This window comes from Xyrauchen texanus, chromosome 3 (genome assembly GCF_025860055.1).
Source record: "Xyrauchen texanus isolate HMW12.3.18 chromosome 3, RBS_HiC_50CHRs, whole genome shotgun sequence".
Taxonomy (NCBI): Eukaryota; Metazoa; Chordata; class Actinopteri; order Cypriniformes; family Catostomidae; genus Xyrauchen; species Xyrauchen texanus.
The window spans coordinates 32,025,323-32,045,759 of record NC_068278.1 but is presented as its reverse complement, the minus strand read 5'-3'; the positions used below and the strand labels follow the sequence as shown (position 1 = coordinate 32,045,759).

General features: G+C 38.3%; 1 protein-coding gene across 1 annotated transcript in view; it reads right to left on the bottom strand.

The window, feature by feature from the left end:
- Positions 1-228: 228 nt before the first annotated feature.
- Positions 229-20,437, bottom strand: part of efnb1 (ephrin-B1) — a 75,653-nt gene continuing 55,444 nt past the window's right edge. Inside the window, exons 3-5 of the mRNA XM_052109425.1 lie at positions 7,713-7,805; positions 6,884-7,039; positions 229-4,252 (exon numbers count right to left, since the gene is read on the bottom strand). Coding sequence (XP_051965385.1) covers positions 3,867-4,252; positions 6,884-7,039; positions 7,713-7,805 — 635 coding nt within the window. The 3' untranslated portion in view covers positions 229-3,866. The remainder of the gene's footprint in view (positions 4,253-6,883; positions 7,040-7,712; positions 7,806-20,437) is intronic.

Sequence of the window (20,437 nt, the reverse complement as noted above, 5' to 3'; positions counted from 1 at the left end):
TTTTTAATTATATCATAAACTTAAAAATACATCGGACTGCTATTTTCCAATACATTACGGACTAAATAATAAAAATAAAACTCTAACAAATATTATTTTTATTTTGAATTTATCAGCTTGTAAATCTCAAGAATGCAAAAGAAACCGGCTTTACCAAAAAATGACCAACTCACACACTGATCCTTGCACAGCCTCTAAAATGTTTGAATCCCCCAGGAGAACATTTTTATTTTTTGGGTCAGCATACTATACACATCAGAAATATGGTTAAACATATTTTACACAGCATAATGCTGGTCACAACAAGATTGCAGTAAAAGAAGACATATCTTCCACATACTTCATAGAAGTATGGATTTTTTCTTCTCCGCATTCCAGCCACCGACTGCAGACTCACTAAAACTTTAATGTGCGGACATAAACAGTGTGTTTGTGTGTGAGTGTTGAATGGCCAGGGACAAATACCCTGCGGCATTATGAAATATTTTTGACAGAGAGAGTCACTTGCCGAGACAGCTTGTTGTGTTTGAAATGTGTGTGCTGTGTATTTGTGTGTATTATGACATCGGACAGAAACCAACTGCTGCAATCATCTGTCTACACACACACATCTTAAGTTCTCATTCTCTCACACAGACAGCAGGCAGGAATGAAAGAGAACGGAAGCTTCCATAGGAAAAACTTTATTTATCCTTTTAAAATGCTTTCTGAGGGCTGAGACTTGGCTTTAGTGTCATATATCAGGGAAATCTGAGGACACTAAATTCTACAAAAAAACACTGTTGCCAGGGGCGGCGGCATCAGTACTGCCAACACATACATCAAAAATGAACTCAATTATACTGAAATCAGCAACAGAATTTTAGTAAAAGAAAATTATAACAATAATAATGTAATTGCACTGAATAATGATAATAATTAAAAAACAAAAAAGCAACGGCAAGAGGAAACGATGTGCTGTAAAAGTTTTTTCTGTGAAAAAATTTGTGGAAGTTGCGGTTGCCCTTAGGCCTCCGCTCCACCGACCCCCTCTACGAACAAGTACATTTAGCAAAAGAGTGGATAAACTGTATGTGATGTGGATGGATCTAGGCCAGGGAAAGGTTTTCTCATTAGATTGGTCTCTCTCATAATATTGTGATAATCCTTAAAGGGTCAGAAGTCGCCACCAATCTGCCATTATGCCTGAGGGGGAGAGAATGAGTGTGTTTGTGTGAAAGCTTGAGTTTTAAATACATTCTCCTCAAATATGTCAACCTTAGTGAAGCTCACCAGGGAAAATGTAATTAACAGATGTCAAAAAGCTCCATTTCCTCAGTTCTGCTGTCAAATGGCTGCAAGAACTGTGCACACAACATCACAGGTGTTTAAACACAGAATTAGACTGGAATAGAGAGGACTTACTACCTCACAGCTGTTAAGTGTGCGACAAAGCACTGCTGCCTCCAACTTGAGTTAGTTCCGGAATAAGATCACACTACTGCAGCGCCGTGCCATAAAACTACAGGAACAGCAATTCACAGATGATGCTGTTAATTAGGTTGTAAAGAAAACTTCTGTTAATGTCAGAACTGGGGTAAACATTGTTGCTATATTGTAATTTGGTTACATAATACTCCAAACGGTACATCAACGGATGAGGGCTAATTTGTGAGGCCATTCCTGCTTTGCATTTCTATGGGTAAAAACAAAGGCATGAATTTCTGCTAAGTGCTCCTTCAATTTAATTCAATAAAGAGCTGATCTACTGTGAGAACCTGCTCAGGCGAACACACAACATGAAATATTCAGTTTAGATACACTAGCTGCTGCTGGTTTAGTTATGTTCATGTAGGCTGGTGCTTGTATTGTATATGATTATGTTTATTGTGTAGGTATGTTGTGTGGCTGCTCAGTCTGTGTGCGTGTGTGTGTGTGTGTTTGTTCAGGCATCTCTTGAGTAATAACTCTTCTCTTTACCTACTCCATGAACCATGGCATAAAATAGTTGACCTGGTTGACCTCAATTGCAGCATTTGTAAAAATAAATCAAAACAAAAAGACCAGAATCTCGTTGTGTAATTGTGAGGATAAAGTGTGTGTCTGTATGTGTGTGTATGTCAAGGGAGTTGAATACTCTTTTTGCTGCTTTAGGCTGACCTTTTGAAACCCGTTCTACAGGGACTTCTGTCTCCTTAATCAAAAACCAACGAAAGAGGGAAAAAGGGAGAAAAGCATGAAACAGGAAACATTTTACATACAAAATGTCTTTTTCCAAAAGACTCCTATTTACAAAAGTTTTTGCATTTTCAAAAATCCTAATTATATTTTCATAAACTGGGTCTCTAATAAAATGGAACTTTATATTCAAAAAAAATTCCCAACATACATTATATATACAGAATCTCGGGGCTTAGAAACTAAAATAAGAAAGGAAACAAAAACAACAGCACCAAACCCTAAACAAAAGAATATATTTTTTAAATCTGTTACACCAGAAAGAATCATTGGCTTTCTCTGAATGGCTGCGCTGGAGGCCAGATGCAAATGCTGCTAATTTTAGATTAGCAAAGGCGTAAACACACCTGCCACCACTGTTTACTGTTTCACGTGCCGTCCATATAAAAATAGATTTAGCACTAGATTTTCTATGACGATATGGTGGACTAGTTTTCACTAGCTGATTCATGGAATTATAATTTTTTACATAAGTGTGTTCATATGCTAATAGGGATAACGTATGTGCATATCTGAGAGCAACAGGAAGGAGAGGTGAAGGAATATGAGAATTGTTTGTATGTTTATGGCTTTTGTGTGGTACTCTACATACACACAATCATACAGTCCATGTCTACATGCTGACCGTGAGGCATGAATTATATAAAAAAAAAATATCCAAAAATGTTAGTGGACTAAAATATGCAAAGATATGCATTAAAATGTTTTGTGACTGAAAAGAGGTCATAGGCTTGTGGTGTAGAGGCAAATAAAAAATAAAAAAATGACATATACAAAACACTGGGAAATTGACAAAAAAAGGAAAAAATAATGACAAAATACAAATATCATTCCGTATTTCACACGCATCACTGATTATGGACAGCAAATATCTACTTGTATTCTGCTGCTAGAATTGCAACTGAAATAATTCTTAAATGAACAAAATCCATCTAGTAAAGCTGAACCTATGTCGGAAAGTCTCATGTATATTTGTCACTGTTTTAGGTTTTAAATTCTCCATTTCAATCACTCTTTTTTCCACTGAGAGGCTGCTCGTACTGACCCGTGAACACCGATGTGTGCGCGCGCGTATGTGTTTTGTTCAATTGCTTCTGCGGTTGTGTAAAATGGATGGGTATCTGGAGAGACTTAAGGAAACGAGATGAGAGGATATGTTGAGTGCGTGAAGAGAAGAGCGGAGGTTATAATAGTGTTTAAGACATAATTGTTTTGAGAGAGACACTGTGTGAAAGCTGCTAGGATTGGGTTGATACAGAAGAACACAGTGAACAAGAGACAAAAAATAAGCATTATTAGGTAGAAAACAACACACAAATGAGACAAATGAGAGCATCCTGCATTGTGATGTCAATCTAGCGTCCCTCTGTGATTGGTTAAAGGCTGTTCTTCTGCAGTGAAGTCCGTGCCTGAGTGCAACACACACTGTGGGGGGTTTTCTTTGCCATTTCACACAAACAGAGAGAGAGAGCAGCACAGACACATACACACAGTGTAGTGTTCGGAAAGGGACAGAGGGAAGGAAGTCTTTTTCCATTCAACTTTTCTTTCTCCATCCTTTTTCTAACATGGGGTTAGGTAGTGAAATAAAAGATTTAGGATACCTTACAAAAACATGTTCTTATTGCGGTTGCTTCTCTCTCTTTCTCTCAGACTTTGTAGTAGATATTGGCAGGGCTCTGGGGGGGCATTTCTTGCACTATATAGACGGGATGTCCGTAGTCTCCGCTCACTTTTTCATAGTGTGGACAGTAGTTATTCTCTGTTGTCCTCAGGGGGATGATGATGTCACTCGGTTCGGAACCAGCCTGGGAGGCTCCCTTGGGCGTGGCCAGAGTGCTGAGAGACAGGGCAGGCCCACCCCTGGGCTGGGAGTGCTTGCGGGTTCTTTTGCGAAGCTTGAGGAGTAAGACGATGAGGATGATAATGATGAGTAGGAAGATGACGCAGCCTGCTCCGATGGCAGCAAAGAGAGCAGGTTTAGAGCCAAAAATCCCTTCCACTGAACCTGCATTGTTCTCCTGGTTCCTCGTGTCTGTGAGAGAGAGAATGAAAAAAGGCATATTGTGAAAATCGTAATTCCAAATCCCATCCCTTGTCTCATATCAGAAAGAACAAAATGTTAGTGAAACACATATAGGAATAGTTCACCCAAAAATGAAAATTCTGTCGCCATTTGCTCTCTCTCATGTTGTTCTAAACCCGCATGACTTTCTTTTCCCCGTGTTAGACAAAAGGAGACATAACAGTCAACATTTACTTTCATTGTAAGGAAAAAAAGTAGAGAAAAAAATTTACTCATCTTCTGTTCCATGGGAGAAAGAAAGACATAGGCTTGGAACGACATGAGGGTGAATAAAAGATTATATAATATTATTAGTTAAGAGTCACTCTCTGTTGCTTGAGGCAAAGATAACTGACAATCGCCATCTGGATAGGAACAAACCTCTGTTTGTTACCATTGGCACTGAGCTACTTTTGAAGTAAATAAAACTGCTACTATTGGTAAAATAAGTTTATTGTTGCGCTGCCAGCTGAAATGGCTACTGAAGATTCTGTTTTAGTCCAGCAGTTAAATACACATTAAAAAATAGACAGGAACATTTGTCCTTGACAATAAAATCCATGTTGTCAAAGTATATTTAAAAGTATATTTAACAGTGGTATGATGCTAAACAACATACACCCACATTGGATTTATCCTGCCAAACTTTAGTCTGGCAATGAACGCTCCTTTATGGAGAACTTTAGCATGCTCTGCGCTACTGGCATTACACACTAGCCAAACGAGTAACCAACAGTAAAACACAAAAAACATGTTAGTTTAAAGGAATAGTTTACTCTAAATTAAAAGTTTTGTGATAATTTACTCAACCTTACTTGGGTACACAAAAAGTTTTTTAATGCTCCTCTTTTTCATAAAACAAAATTACATAGTGAAAACATCTGTCAATCTTAAAAAAAAGACAACAAAATGCGATAAAAGTAGTCCATGTGACTCGTGTGCTATATTCCAAGTCTTCTGAAGCCAAATGATAACTCTGTGAGGAACAAGTCATTATTCCCTGATAATCTTCCCCTCCAGTGATCTGTTCACTCAACTGAATCATTGAATCAGTGAGTTGAACTTGACATTTTTTTAGACTGTTCACCAAATCGAACTTAACAATTGGCTCACAAAACCGACTTCTCTCTCTTTTTTTTTTTTTTGCGCTTGAGAGACATGGTCACTATGAACTGTCATTTTAAGGAAAAGAGAAACGTTCTGATTCTTTAAAATACCTAATTTTGGGGCAGATTCCCTAAACAGTTGCGCCACTTTTGCACCTGGTATTATAGCACAAAAAAATTAATCTTATTCACCAACCATCTGCAATCTTTTTTGCAGCTGCAATCAGCACTGAAATTGTGCTTCGTCTTGAGTATTTAAATAAAGTCATTGTCATTTCACGTAAATTAGGCTCTCTGTAGATTGCGATTCATTCACAAACAACTTCTGTGCAATTTACATCGTGCAGTTACCTCCAAGTGATACCAGGCTGTAAAGCAAATTTCGTTTAAAAGAGATTTTTGTGTACATTTTCTATCGATCGTATAAGCAGTAATTAATCAAATAATGATCAAATGATGGAGAAGAACTTTATAATCTGTCATATATCCAGATGCACAATGTAGTCAAACATACTTTCTGCATGTTAAAGAGATGATTCAGGTGTTTGGATCAGTAGTACAAGTGTGTAATGCTGTACAGTCCCAGCAAGGTGTGTCAGATAACGGTGGTCTGTGGCATCCTTCACTAAATAGCACTTAGAATCGGTCTACAAGATCAAAATTGCACATGCAAATTGCGTTCAGCAGCGATTTTGTGGCCGCATTTGCTCCATTACCTGATCTGCATAATTCCTTACGCAATTCCTTGAGGTGAGCTATTCCTTCAATGGTAGTCAATGGCTGGGTCTATTGTTTCCTCTCAGAGCAGAACTATCTGACCTCCAGTACTAGAGTGATCATCGGCGAGACGCAGCGTGTCTCTGTTTTCCCTAATGATTGGCGAAAGCATCTCTTTTTTGGTTTCTCTCTCTTATTCTATTCCCTAATGAAGTTTAGACCTCCCGTAGGTTAATGGCTGCTAGGACGTGATAAAGATATGCTACATTAACTCCTGTCTCTCTTTCTCTTTCTTGCACACATGCAGCTGCCTGAGGGAGGCAGTAGCTCTGCATTGCTGTATTTTGTCTGATGAGTTTCTAGGTGAAATGCAGTAGTTTCATGCTGTGGTAAATCTTCTCTGATCCACTGCTGAACTTACTGGATCAGATTGTCCTCGGACCTCAATATAGATATAGTCTGCAAAGCATTATGTACCAGGGCCAAGTTTTAGCGTAGGGGGAAAACAAATCCTAATAACCATAGTTATCTCTTTATTTGTCTGGAGAAAATAAAGAGACATGTCATAAGTTAATTAAAATAAAGAGAAAAGGGATTTTTCCTTTTTTTAATGAAAAAAAAAAACACGCATGTATTGTTTTTTTGCACTTCAAATAAAGCAAAAAAACTCAAACTGATTTATTTTTTTGCCACCCTGCCACAGAATTTACTTTGCATTTTCCATGACATAAAATATAATTGAAGGAAAAATGTAATATAATAATTTTTGTTTCCTTACCTCTGCCAGGCATTATGGATCCGTTTCCCTCTGTGTCTCTGTCTCGCTCTCTGTCTCTGTCTCTTTTGCGGGAAGGGCTTGTCGTGGGGTTCTTGATCTCATTGTCCTGGTCCCGCTCTGGGAGGTCTGTTAAATCTGGATCTGGCGCATTTGGATCTGCAACATGCAAATTACTGGCACTCACAAATTAAGAACAAAAAACTTCTAGAAAATCAATTACAGTGATTTGTAAAAATGTGAAGAGAAACAGCACACGCTTGCTGTATTAATTGGGTTTTGGTGTTGGGATCTTTTTTCCTTTCGTGTCTTTTACAGATTACTCTTTCTACTCTTTCTTGACGAAAAGCTTTAGGGGCCATTCACACAGGACACAATCTTGCATTTCTAAACAGCTAGATGGAGCACAATGGAATGGAACAGAATGCAGGTATCTCAAGACACTTTTCAAAAAGTTTCACTGCAAGATGTTGAAAAAAAAAAAACTGTGAGATTTATTGTCAAAGACGTCTGCCTAGTGCATGTTTACTAAGAAAAACATTTAAAAATAGCATAGATGAAAACAAGAATGTGTCCTGTGTGAGTTAAACTCAAATAAGTGTGTGTGTATTCTTGAGTGTATACGCGTTCTGTGTATACATTGAAAAGAAAGAGAATGTACATTCAAGTGTGTAGGTGAGATGAGGTCAGGCTAACTTGGATAATGTTTAACTGCAATGTAATTTGCTGTTAATGAGTCAGCTGATTTAATCATCTACCAAATTGGGCTTAAATTACTTTACCTTTGGACATGCTGGAGATAAAGAATGGTTTGTGTGTGTGTGTGACTCACCTTGGCCCACTTTCATGATGATCTTCATGGATCTCGTGCTACAAACCCCACCTTCTCTGTTTTCCAAGCCTTCCAGTGTTCCATTTGAAGTCGCTGGAAAGAGAAAGAGAGAAAAAGAGAGAGGGGTTTGTGATTGTCAGGGTGAATTAGGTTTAGATTTATAGGACTTTTGATTGGAGTTCTTGCTTCAAAACCAAAGCAGGAAAAGGAAACCCTAATTTACTTCAATAAATCACACACAAAAGCACACAAACACACACAAAAACAAAAGCATATGCATGTACACACACAGTTGCTGGCTAAGGAAATGCTGATGTTGCCCCTAAATCAGATGTACTTATATTGCAACCTAATATTACCTTAGCAACATCCAAAAACAAACCTCTTTGCATTAGTGTGTCTCAGGATATGGACAAGATGAAAAAAGCTCCAGTGTATTCTCCTGTTACTAGTCCCTATGATAGTAATCTGATCCCATGGGAATGCACACACACACACACACACACACACACACACACACACACACACACACACACACACACACACACACACACACACACACACACACACCAATGCGGTAAGACAAGCTATGTGTATGCATTTTCTCTTCTACTTGTGTAGACCATGAATCCTGGACTTTTCCAACAGTATGACTTCCAGTGTGAGTTTGTGGTCTTGGGCCCAATGCAGGCCTAAAATACAGACTAAGAGCCGTGTCGTTTATCTGCTGCGTCTCTAAGAAAGAGATAAGTGTGAGAAAGTGAACTTGCTCTGAATAGGACACACACTCATACTACACACCTCTCCTATTATCTAGTTAAATAAACCGATATTGTCACAGCGGATGATCCACCTTCATTCAATTTAACCCCCAATTACACACACACAAGTTTCCTCTCTCTCTCTCTCTCTCTCTAACACACACTCACATTATAAGTTCCCTTCTGTTTTGTGCACATTAAGAGCTATGAGTGAGAAGTGCTGAGTGTGCACAAGTGTGTGTGTGTAATACACAACAAATTAGGTCTTCTTTATGAGTAGAGAAAAAGGTATTAGTGGTGCACCAATCGATCTGACCGATTTTCATCTTAAATCTGTGATCAGCAATCATGCCTAGAATCAGGGCCAATCTTTTTGCAGCACGTAGGGAATCACACATTCACTGCTCATCTAATGAATGAGCACTTTCTCAGCAATTGAAGCATGACAGAGTTGTTGGCAATTCTAAGCATTCACCATTTTAAACTTTCAGACATTATGTAATTCAAATTAATTTGTATTTTTTTTATTGATTTTATTTTATGTGTAAGAATTACACGTGTGTGAATATTAAGTTGCCCATTTTCTAAAATCATTACAGTAGTAATTCTGACTCGTTGCACAGTGAGCAAGAAGAGGATAAAAAGGCTGCAAAAGGGTATACAAATTAATAAAACAACAAATAAACATGCAAATACAAATCCAAGTACAATCGATGTAACGTGAGTCGTGACAATCAGACGTTGTGTGAAGCGATAGAAACTGTTTGTGCTGCTTCCTTCAACATGAGCGCTCTCCAGGTGCTCTTAATATCTCATCATCAGTCACTCATCCCAGCGCTATTCTTTGAGAATCCCAATTTAAATCTGATTAATGCTGGTCACAATGACACCAGTAACAGATGTAACGGTTTAACCTTCAATAATGGCACTGCGTCTTCACGCATTTGCTTAATAATTAGTGATTTGTGTTACAACAAGATGCCAAAAACAGTAAACATATAGATATTAATGATTTTGCACTGGAGCAGTTTTAGAGCTTGTAATGGACATATTTTTCTTATTTTTTAAAGTATCTCTGCTGTGTGTGATGCTCTCATGGTTTTTGGTTGCCAGTATGTCACAATGAGCTTTTGATATTGACAACAAAACTATTCATCCTGTTTTCAATACAAATAAATGTTAGCAATTCACAATTAATGTAATTTTGTTAACACTTTATAAAAAGGTTTAATTTCTTTAACAATAGTTAATGCATTAGTTATCATGAACAAACAATGAACAATCTATTTTTTCAGCATTTATTAATCATAATGTTAGTTAATAAAATTACAGTTGTTCATTGTTAGTTCATAGTGCATTAATGTTAACTAATACAACTTTTTATTTAAAAAATATATTAGTATATGTTGTGACTAACAAGTTCATTAGTTCATGTTAACAAAAGTAATGTTGTTAAATAATGTTAACTAATGGAACCTTTTTGTAAAGTGTTACCGTAATTGTATTGTGTGGGGCATAAACATATACCTGTACAATATAACTTGCAAAAGAGTGGCAAAGGGCACATTAAGGAAAAAACAATATCGGCCAATCTTAGTGTTAAGTGAACTTTGCCTCAAATTTCCTGATCGGTGCACCACTAAAAGGTATTGATAAGAAAATTTGATTATTCACAGCCATCACACAGCTTATGATGAGTCCTCTCTGAGTTTGACATTTCGGAGTGCAGACGCATTTATTTCTCTTAAAACAATAATACAAATAGTTTTAATAGGAAATGTTAACTGATCTCCTGAATAGACGTAAAAAAAAACAAGATAAAGTTAATGTCTTGTTAAAGGTTTATTCTATTCTGTTTATTTTAGCATGTTTTTCATTTATTGTATTTCATTATTTTGTGTTTTCCTAAGGATGTTTTTCAGCCTGCAACGCCAGACCCCGTATTGGAACCGCTTAAAACAGGGGTGTCAAACTAAATTTCAGTGATTGAGGTTGGGATGCAGATGAAAATTATGATATTAACAATGGTAACATCTAAATTTTATATGGCTAAATAGAAATATTCTGACAGTGTGACTAAGTTTGGTCTTCTTTACATATTCCTTTCATCGGGCTCCTACTGATTAAACTAATGTCATGCCTTGGAGTTTCTGAAAGCAAACAAAACAACTTAAATTTTCCTACAATCAGAGAGCATTACAAGAGTACAGATTTTACACAGATGGAAAACTGATAGCTTGATCCATTATTATGAAAATGCACCATAGTTCTTTCATAGTATCTTTTAACAATTATATTTGTAATAGTTCATTGTGACCATAGGTAAAACTATGCATGGCTTCTCACTACTATGGTTTCAATATAAGAACTATGAAATTTTTGTGAAAAAACAGCAGTCTAAATACATTTAGAATCTTTTTCTGCCACAACTACCATGGTTAGTACAGTACAGTTAGTGTTACTGCAGTAAATCCATGGTACATTTTTGTAAGTGTTGTGATATGAGAATTGAAAAGCTTTCTAATTTATTTACGTTTTCTTTATCAGTGTCATTTAGAATGTGGGGGATGTTTGTTTTAAACTAGTTTCTTCAACGAGTCATAAGAGTTTTGCAACAGGCAATTCTGTACCGTATTCAAATGGGTTGCGCATCTCATTGGTTCACAAATGCATTTAAGATGACAGTTTCTAAAAATCCCAAATGTAAACATAACATACTATGAGATAGTGTTCTATGCACATAGCAGTTATTGAGGTAACAGCCAGGTATAAAGTGACAATAACTAAAGAGCATCTCAGGACACGTGTGTGTGTCAGTCCAGTCTCTGAGTATTGAGGAGTCTGATGGCTTGGTGGAAGAAGCTTTTACACAGTCTGGCCGTGAGGGCCCGAATACATCGGTATCTTTTGCCAGACGGCAGGAGGGTGAAGAGTTTGTGTGAGGGGTGTGTGGGGTCGTCCACAATGCTGGTTGCTTTGCGGATGCAGTATTTTTTGTAAATGTCTTTTATGGAGGAATGAGAGACCCCGATGATCTTCTCAGCTGTCCTCACTATCCTCTACAGGGCTTTGTGGTCAGAAACGGTGCAAGTCCCAAACCAGGCAGTGATGCAGCTGCTCAGGATGCTCTCAATAGTCCCTCTATAGAATGTAGTGAGGATGGGGGGTGGGAGTTGTGCTTTCCTCAGCTTTTTTCAGGTAATAGTGCTGGTGTTGAGGGACACCAGGTGAACACCAAGGAATTTGGTGGTCTTGATGATCTCCACAGAGGAGCCGTCGATGTTCAGCTGAGAGCGGTCACTCTGTGCTCTCCTAAAGTCAACAACTATCTCTTTTGTTTTGTCCACATTGAGAGACAGGTTGTTGGTTCTACACCAGTCCGTTGCATCGCCTCTCTGTATGCGGACTCGTTGTTCTTGCTGATGAGACCCACCACGGTTGTGTCATAGGCGAACTTAATGATGTGGTTTGAGCTGTGCATTGCTGCACAGTCGTGAGTCAGCAGAGTGAACAGCAGTGGACTGAGCACACAGCCCTGGGGGCCCCAGTGCTCAGTGTGGTGGAGATGCTGTTTCCGATCCGGACTGACTGAGGTCTCCCAGTCAGGAAGTCTAGGATCCAGTTGCAGAGGGAGGTGTCCAGGCCCAGCAGGTTCAGCTTTCCAATCAGGTGCTGGGGAATTATTGTGTTGAATGCTGAGCTGAAGTCTATGAACAGCATTCGAACGTATGAGTCCTTTTTATCTAGGTGGGTGAGGGCCAGATGGAGGGTGGTGGGATGGAGTCGTCTGTTGAATGGTTTGGATGATACGCAAACTGCAGTGGGTCTAGTGAGGGGGGCAGCTGGGTCTTAATGTGCCTCATGACGAGCCTCTCGAAGCACTTAATGATGAAGGGTGTGAGTGTGACGGGACGGTAGTCGTTGAGGCAGGACACTGAAGACTTCTTTGGCATGGGGACGATGGTGGTGGCCTTGAAGCACGTTGGAACGATGGCGCTGCTCAGAGAGATGTTGAAGATGTCGGTAAGAGCTGGTCTGCACATGCTCACTCTGCCAGGAATGTTGTCTGGTCCAGCAGCCTTCCGTGGGTTGACTCTACATAGAGTTTTCCTCACATCAGCCCTGGTAAGACAGAGAACCTGGTCATTGTCAAGTAGTTGGTGATGGCCTGGATGCCCTGCCACATGCGCCGCGTGTCGCCGCTGACCTGGAAGTCACTGTGGATGCTCTGGGCATGTGCGCACTTTGCCTCTCTGATGGCCCGGGACAGTTTGGCCCTCGCTGTTCTTAGGGCAGCCTTGTCGCCTGCTCTGAAGGCGGAGTCTCGGGTCCTCCGCAGCGCACGCACCTCCACAGTCATCCACGGCTTCTGGTTGGAGAGTGTGGTAATGGTCTTGGAGAAGGTGACATCATCAATGCACTTGCTGATGTAGCTGGTCACTGATGCTGTGTATTCCTCCAATTTGGTAGAGTCGCCATATGTTGCAGCCTCCCTGAACATGTGCCAGTCAGTACACTCAAAATAGTCCTGAAGAGCAGAGATGGTTCCTGCTGGCCAGGTTTTCACCTGCTTCTGGATCGGTTTTGTGCATCTAACAAGCGGTCTGTATGCTGGAATTAGTATTACAGAGATGTGGTCTGAGTAGCCGAGGTGGGGGCGGGGCTCCGCCAGGTACGCGCCTGGGATGTTTGTGTAAACAAGATCAAGCGCGTTCGCCCCTCTCGTTGCAAAGTCCACATACTGATGGAGTTTAGGGAGCACTGTCTTGAGATTCGCATGGTTGAAATCTCCGGCGACAATAAACAGTCCATCAGGGTGAGCGTTCTGCAGTTCGCTCATAGCCCCATACAGTTCACAGAGCGCTTCCTTAGCGTTAGCGCTGGGAGGAATGTAAACTCAGGTTATGCAAACAGTGGTGAAATCCCATGGTAAATAAAAAGGTCTGCATCTAACAGTCACAAGCTCCACCAGCAATGAGCAGTAACTAGAAACTAGCATAGAGTTATTGCACCATTCCGTGTTGATGTAAACACACATGCCACCACCCCAAGTCTTACCACACAGAGCTGCATTTTCTGTCGGCACAAAACGAGGTGAGCTTGATCTCTAACCATGATTGTGCTGTGTTGATAATTGATCCGTGTAACACCGTTTCATTCCACTTTTGAAGCGAGCAAAATGCGCTTCAAAACATATAGATAACAGGGAAAGGCCCATTAATATTCACAAGGAAATCACTAACTGATTGTTCACTGAAACGTTGAGATCCCCTGCCATCCTACATTTCAGAAATGAGCTTGTGGGCCAATTGAGCTGAAGCGAGTTTGACGTGTGTTATGGGATCTTTTGCAGTGTAGAATGTGCACAGCTGACTGGGGCTGGCAAGCGTTATGTTGCATCAAGAATATTAAATTAACCTTGTGAAATGTAATTGCACTGCTGCAAAATGCATATAGGGGAAACACTGATTATTATTTTTTCACATGTGCAGTTAAAATCAAACTACTCTACAGTCTTCATCTGTGTCCAGGTATTCATGACTCAATGCATAATAAAATATTTAAGGGAAGAACAACAAATACGGCAGGTTAAATACACGTCATGCATCACCTCTGTCTTTTGGAGTACATGAGCACAAATCAACACAGAGGCCAACTGTGGTTCGGATTAATGTGTATACATGCTGGATGAAGCAGAACTACAAGAACATTATCTAGGTCTGTAAGTCTGACTCCGCAAATATTATAGCAAACATTTTTAGACAGACAAAAGTGCAGTTTACGTCACATTTTAAGAAGATGATAAACTGTTGTAGTCTAACTGAAATCAAACTTTCACAGTGCATGTAAACGTACTGAACTCTTTTATCATGTGTAAAGTACTGTACTTGAAGTTGACAAAAAAGTAAAAAAAAAAACAAGTAAAGTTTCTTTCCAAATGCAGAACTTTCAGCAAGAGGAAATTTCTTTGAATATTTAGATTTAAACTTTACCATCACTTAAAGAGTACAGTTTTTCCTTTCTCTCTTCTTGGTAATCATTGCTTTGCCTTTCAGCAGTATTGCTTTATCAAAGTTTAGAGGAAGTATGGATCTGTGTACGGTGGATCTCTCTCCGGTGAGAGAGAAATTCCGGAGCAGAGTGCTTGTGAATGTCCCTTTGTGGGCGTGTATGGGGGAGGGGTGATGTGCATGGTTGCTAGGAGCTACTATGATGTCATGCAGATTGAGATGTATGGCAGTAGGCATTGTGCCAGTCTCCTTACGCCAGCACCATGCCAACCTGTCACCGTGCCAACCACGGAATAGCATCACACAGTGCGGCTCTAAAGAGACACACACCCTCCGGACTCCTGTGCACAAGAAACAATATAAAATACAGCACTCACATTCCAAGCAAGCAGGGAACTGTAAGAAATGGGATGAATTTGCTAAAAAAGCATTTTTGGGGCCACATTCAGTTGTCGCTACATCATGGCTGGATTTTAACTGGTCAGAACATTTCAGTTTTAATAAAGTCTTGCTGCTGTAAACATACACTAAATGAAAAAAATTATCGATACTCTAAACCCACTGTATCACAAATGGAATCAGACTCTTTAATTTTTAGTCATACTCTTGTTGAACACAAATTCCAAGAAGAGCAAAAATCATTACTGTGAACAAAACAAATATTTCTAATGAGAATATCCAGTAAACACACACAAATCCCCTATGGTGCAGGGAGATATAGTTGATTTAGATTTAAAACAAGGTGTAAACACAAATGAAAAAAGGGGATTTGCCATCTGTGAAATTCTCTCTCTATGTGTGCGTGTGTGTGTGTGTGTGTGTGTGTATAATGGAGTGAAAGACAAAGAACCAAATATTCTATCATATCACAATGATAGTGTTGCCCCAGTTAGCATCTTTTATTGACAGACAAATAGAATGTGGGAGTGTCTTTTATTTGTGTGTGTTTGTGCCAGTGTTTGTTTGTAGCTGTAAACAATCATTTTTTTACCACCATAGATCCATTTCATGCTTTTTGACTGGCACATCTTTTATCAAACACACACACACACATACACACAATCACTGAAGTAGAAAAACACGCATAACAGCATTGCTACATTAAAGGTACAATATGTAAAATTTTTCATGGAATATTCGCCCTTTTTTGCCAATGTGTGAATGGCTTGTAACGCAACATAAATGAGTCATTCCCAGACTTCCTAGGTTGCCTGTTCTTTAACAGTAATAGTAGACTGATTTTCATGCAAAGGGATAATAAATCATTTATCTACTGAATTCTGTCTAGCTAAGTGGAAACGTGATCGTGGTCGAGCGAAAACTAGAGTGAACATCGGCAGGGCATTTGATTCCTGGAGGGACCTTCGTTCGGTTTTGGGGATCATAGCCGACCCTGAACTGGCGTTCTTCTTATTGGACAGGTAATCTCACATAACTACAAAGCATGTGAGATATAGTGCCATAAGGATTGATCTGTGTCATTTTAATCTATCTAAACTTGATCTTGCCTGCTAACTCTGACAAATTTCAAGCTACCTAGCTTCGCAAACTACAGTCTCGCATAGTCAGACCTATAGCCACAAAAGTCTTAAAGTTTCTAGTAAAACAATCATAACTGTGTAATTTTAATTATGCTACCTCATCTGTCAGCATGATGTCAGTAAATCACGTTCAGCCTCTTTGTACGTTACATCATTGTTTTGGTCGATGCTTGTGTCCCTTTGTGCGTGATCACGAGCAACAGGCAGCCGGCTGCAGTTCACTTAACGGCCACACAAGTCATTAATAACAAGGGTTTCTGAACCTTACATACTGCACCTTTAAGACATGATAAAGCCTGCAAAAAAACTAAATTTGGCCAACATTTCTGTAGTATTTTCAGCTAACAGTTTTGAATTGAGATTCAAGTTGCAAATCGTGATAGCAAATCTGTCAATCAATTACAATTTTTTTATCAAATGAATAACATGATTTGTTAATTAATTAATTGCAATAAAATGCATAAATCAATATTTGCTGAAAGAGGCCCTCAAATAAATATAATTTAATATGTAATAATCAAAATAATTATATATTTTATATATATAATAAATGTAATATTCAGATAAATAAAACACATTATTTTGGTAATCGAGTAAAGCATTGATTAGGCAATACAGAAATTAGCTTTAGAAGTTTATTGTTTATTATAGTTATATGTTTATTTCCATATCATTGGGCATAAGCTATCACTTTCCAACAGTCTTTGTCAATCCATGTTGTAATTGAGTTTGTCAATCTGAAGACTTAATCTATTCTTGCAGGATGTGTTCTTGCATTCCATCTGTACATGTGTCAGACGAGACTGAGATTGCATCACGTTTCACTGGTTTTCAGCATCTTTAGCCATAAACACAGCATTTAAAAAAGTTAAATGTAGTTTGAAACTTTAAAAAAATGCACCTTGAGACACCTGCACTCTGCTCTGTCCATTTTTCTTTGAACAGCTGTAAGTTACGCATTGCCTGTAAAGCTGGAATGAAGGCGATACTTCAAGCTAGAATTGCTCTGCTGGTAAGAAAATTCCTTATAAAGGAATTTATGTATGCTTAGAGGACAGGGTTTATAGAGTTTATTTTTTTAACATGTTATTTTTTTGCACTGAATTAGCATATTAAATCGACAGTCTTACAGTAAATATTGTGTAAACCCTTGTTCATTTTGGCAATTTTTTGTACATTGTATTTTTTGGCATCAGTCATTTTAAAAACCCATGCAGGTCAACCAATAGTTGCAACCACTATTTTTGAATTACGTTTCGTCTGCTATGGGAAATCATAGTCAAAATACAAAAACTCTTGAAAAATAACAAACATTTTACATGTGAAGACTGAATAATAGTTCAATTTTGAAAAAAGCAACACATAATACCTATGTCACCGAATTTAGTCAAGTCAAGTCAAGCACATTTAATAACAACAGAAACAGTGCTTTACAGATCAGACAAATAAATATACAATGACAAAGTTATATATATATTTTATTATAAAACATAATAAAAAAAATTATACCTTTAATACAGCATCATGTATTTACCTATTTCAACTATTTCTATTCAAGTGCCTACTCAAAAGCTACAGAATATAAGTATGTTATCAAATTATATTTAAAAATGGCTAATGAAGTTGCTGACCTCACATGGAAAAGGAGATTAGGACCTTAGCAGATTAGCACAGAAAAGTAATATAGCAACAATTAGGGTTGGGCGATGTCCCCTAAATTGGCAGTTGACGATGTTGACAGTAAAACATCGCGATGCACGATGATATCGTCGGTGGGGCGGGGCGGGGTTATAAAATTTCATATAATTTTCAAAAATTATATGACAAATTATAATTTCGTTATTTTACTAACCCAACTAATGACTCGTCGGCGCTTTATCAGTAGGTTGCACGACACGTGAAGCATTTTTTTTTAGCTTTCACTTAAGAAGAGTTGTGCACTTTTTATTTTAATATATCTCTTTACATAAATACTATTTTCCACTTAAAAACTATAATTTCCTTATTTTACTATCCCAACTGACTCATCCGCGCTTTCCAATAGGTTGCACGTAAGGGGGAAAATATTTCTTCCACTTAAGAAGAGTTGTGCACTTTTAAGCACTTTTTATTTTAATATATCTTTACATAGATATTTTTTTTTTCGGGTTTTTTAATATATTGCGCCTAAGAAAAAAAAGTCGTCTTTGGGCAGCCTTCTTGCGAAGAGAGCAGACACAGCCACGCTCACTGATGAGCAAAAGGTCGAGGCAGAAATGACCATGTACCTGCAGGAAATGGCCATTGATGGGGAAGAGGACCCGCTGACTTGGTGGAAAACGAACGACAAAAGTTTTCCGTTCATGGCAAGATTAGCACGGAAATATCTGTGCATATGTGCTACCAGTACTCCATCAGAGCGGGTCTTCAGCACAGCGGGTAGTGTAGTTACTCCAATCCGCAGCTTATTAAAACCAGATAAAGTGAATATGTTGGTATTTCTGTCCAGAAACATTGAAATTTAAACATGGTCTATGGTGAAAGATATTAGACTTCTTTACGCATTTTTCGCCATCCGTTGCGGAGCTATTCGATTTTGCATATTATTTTTTAAACGTTCATTTGTGTAGTTCATATGACCACTTTACAATATTTCAATAACATAATTTATTTTGTAGCCTGTGCTGAAGTTAATTGTGCTGCTAATTATAAGTGAAATGTTAATGCCGAGTTTCGGTCTGAGTGTTGTTCCCGTTTTCTTGTTCTTTATTTGTTGTTCTTCTATGTTTTAATAAATGTGTGTTATTCATATTCAACTTGTTTCTTTCATTTGATTTGACATTATGGATTTATGGCCAAGGAAATTTTTCTTTAAAAATATTAACCAGACAAAAGTTATTTGATGTTCGCTGGTCTGGGTTTATCTTAAACTGCTGCTTCAGTGTATACAAGAGCTATGTGACAATGAGCAAGATTTTCTGAGACACTACAACTACTAATAATTAATTAATAAAGGCTATTTTCTTGTAGCCTACAACATAAAATATTTTAATCTAAATGTACAGTGTAAGACATGTAAAAAAAAGACAAGAAGCTAACAATGTCAAGATCAATATTTGTGTAGCCTGCCTGACACGGTATTTTCACAGACTAACACGTCACGTCTCTGGCATATTCTACAGTATTAAAAATAGCATATGCATTAGTTATATTCTCAATTTAATTTACAGAGCAATCCCTGCAAAGTTTTTAGGTTAACTATAGAAGAGACTAGGATTAGTGTGTCACTAGCAAGACTCGCAAAAGGGGGCGTGGCATCACGATGGTGGCTCTACATCGTGATGTTGGTCAGCCATCACGATGGACGATGATATCGTCCATCGGCACAACACTAGCAACAATGAGGAACCCTCAAAAGAAGTTGATCTGAAGACCTGAGCACTCTGGTTGGGGAGGAGGTCACTGATATACTGTGGAACGAGACCAGATAATGCCTTGTAGACATAAAGCAGAATTTTAAAGCATAAATCCCTCTTTCTCGAGCCTGTTAAAAGCATAGCTGCCACGTTCTGGACGATCTGTATGCGGTATAACGCAGTTTGAGGGAAAACAATGCACAATGAGTTACAATAGTCTAACCTTGATGAAATAAGTGAGTGGATCACAATTTCCAGGTCTTTATTGGAAAGAAATTTTTTTTACTTTAGAGCTACCTTTGACAACAACACTGGTCTGCTTATTGAAAAGTAACGATGAGTCTAAATTCACTCCTTACATGAGGTTGTACATTCGACAACAGAGGACCTAACTGGGCAAACAGGCCAGGAAATGAGGACATGGAAGAACCTAAAATCAGAACTTAAGTTTTGCTTTCATTTAATTGTAAAACATTTTAAATATCTTTGAAGCAATTTAGGGCATTCTCAAATGATCACTTCTTGTCTACACACACTGGGAAATAAAACTGAGAATCGTCAGCATAACAGTGATAAGATATGTTGTACTTCTGGAAAATAGAGCTCAGAGGAATCATATACAGGGAAAATAGTAGGGATGCATCAATCCGATACCTGGATCGGTATTGGCTCCGATACTAAAGCATTTAGATGGATTGGGTATCGGTCCAATGAGCCTGATCCAAATCCGATACTATGTGTTAGTTACTGTTCGTTATATATATATATATATATATATATATATATATATATATATATATATGTAGTATAATGTTCAGTTACTGTCAAGCTCCAAAAATGACAAAAAAAAAACATTAAACAGTTCATTTGACTCGTGCATTTTATTCAAAGCCACTTCAAGACGTGCGATAGCTCTGTGAATCACAAAAGGCTATGTTTTATAAGTAAATATATAGCAGGCGCAGCACCAGAGCATTAGTGAATGGAGGTGCATTTTCCAGAATTTGAATAAGAAGA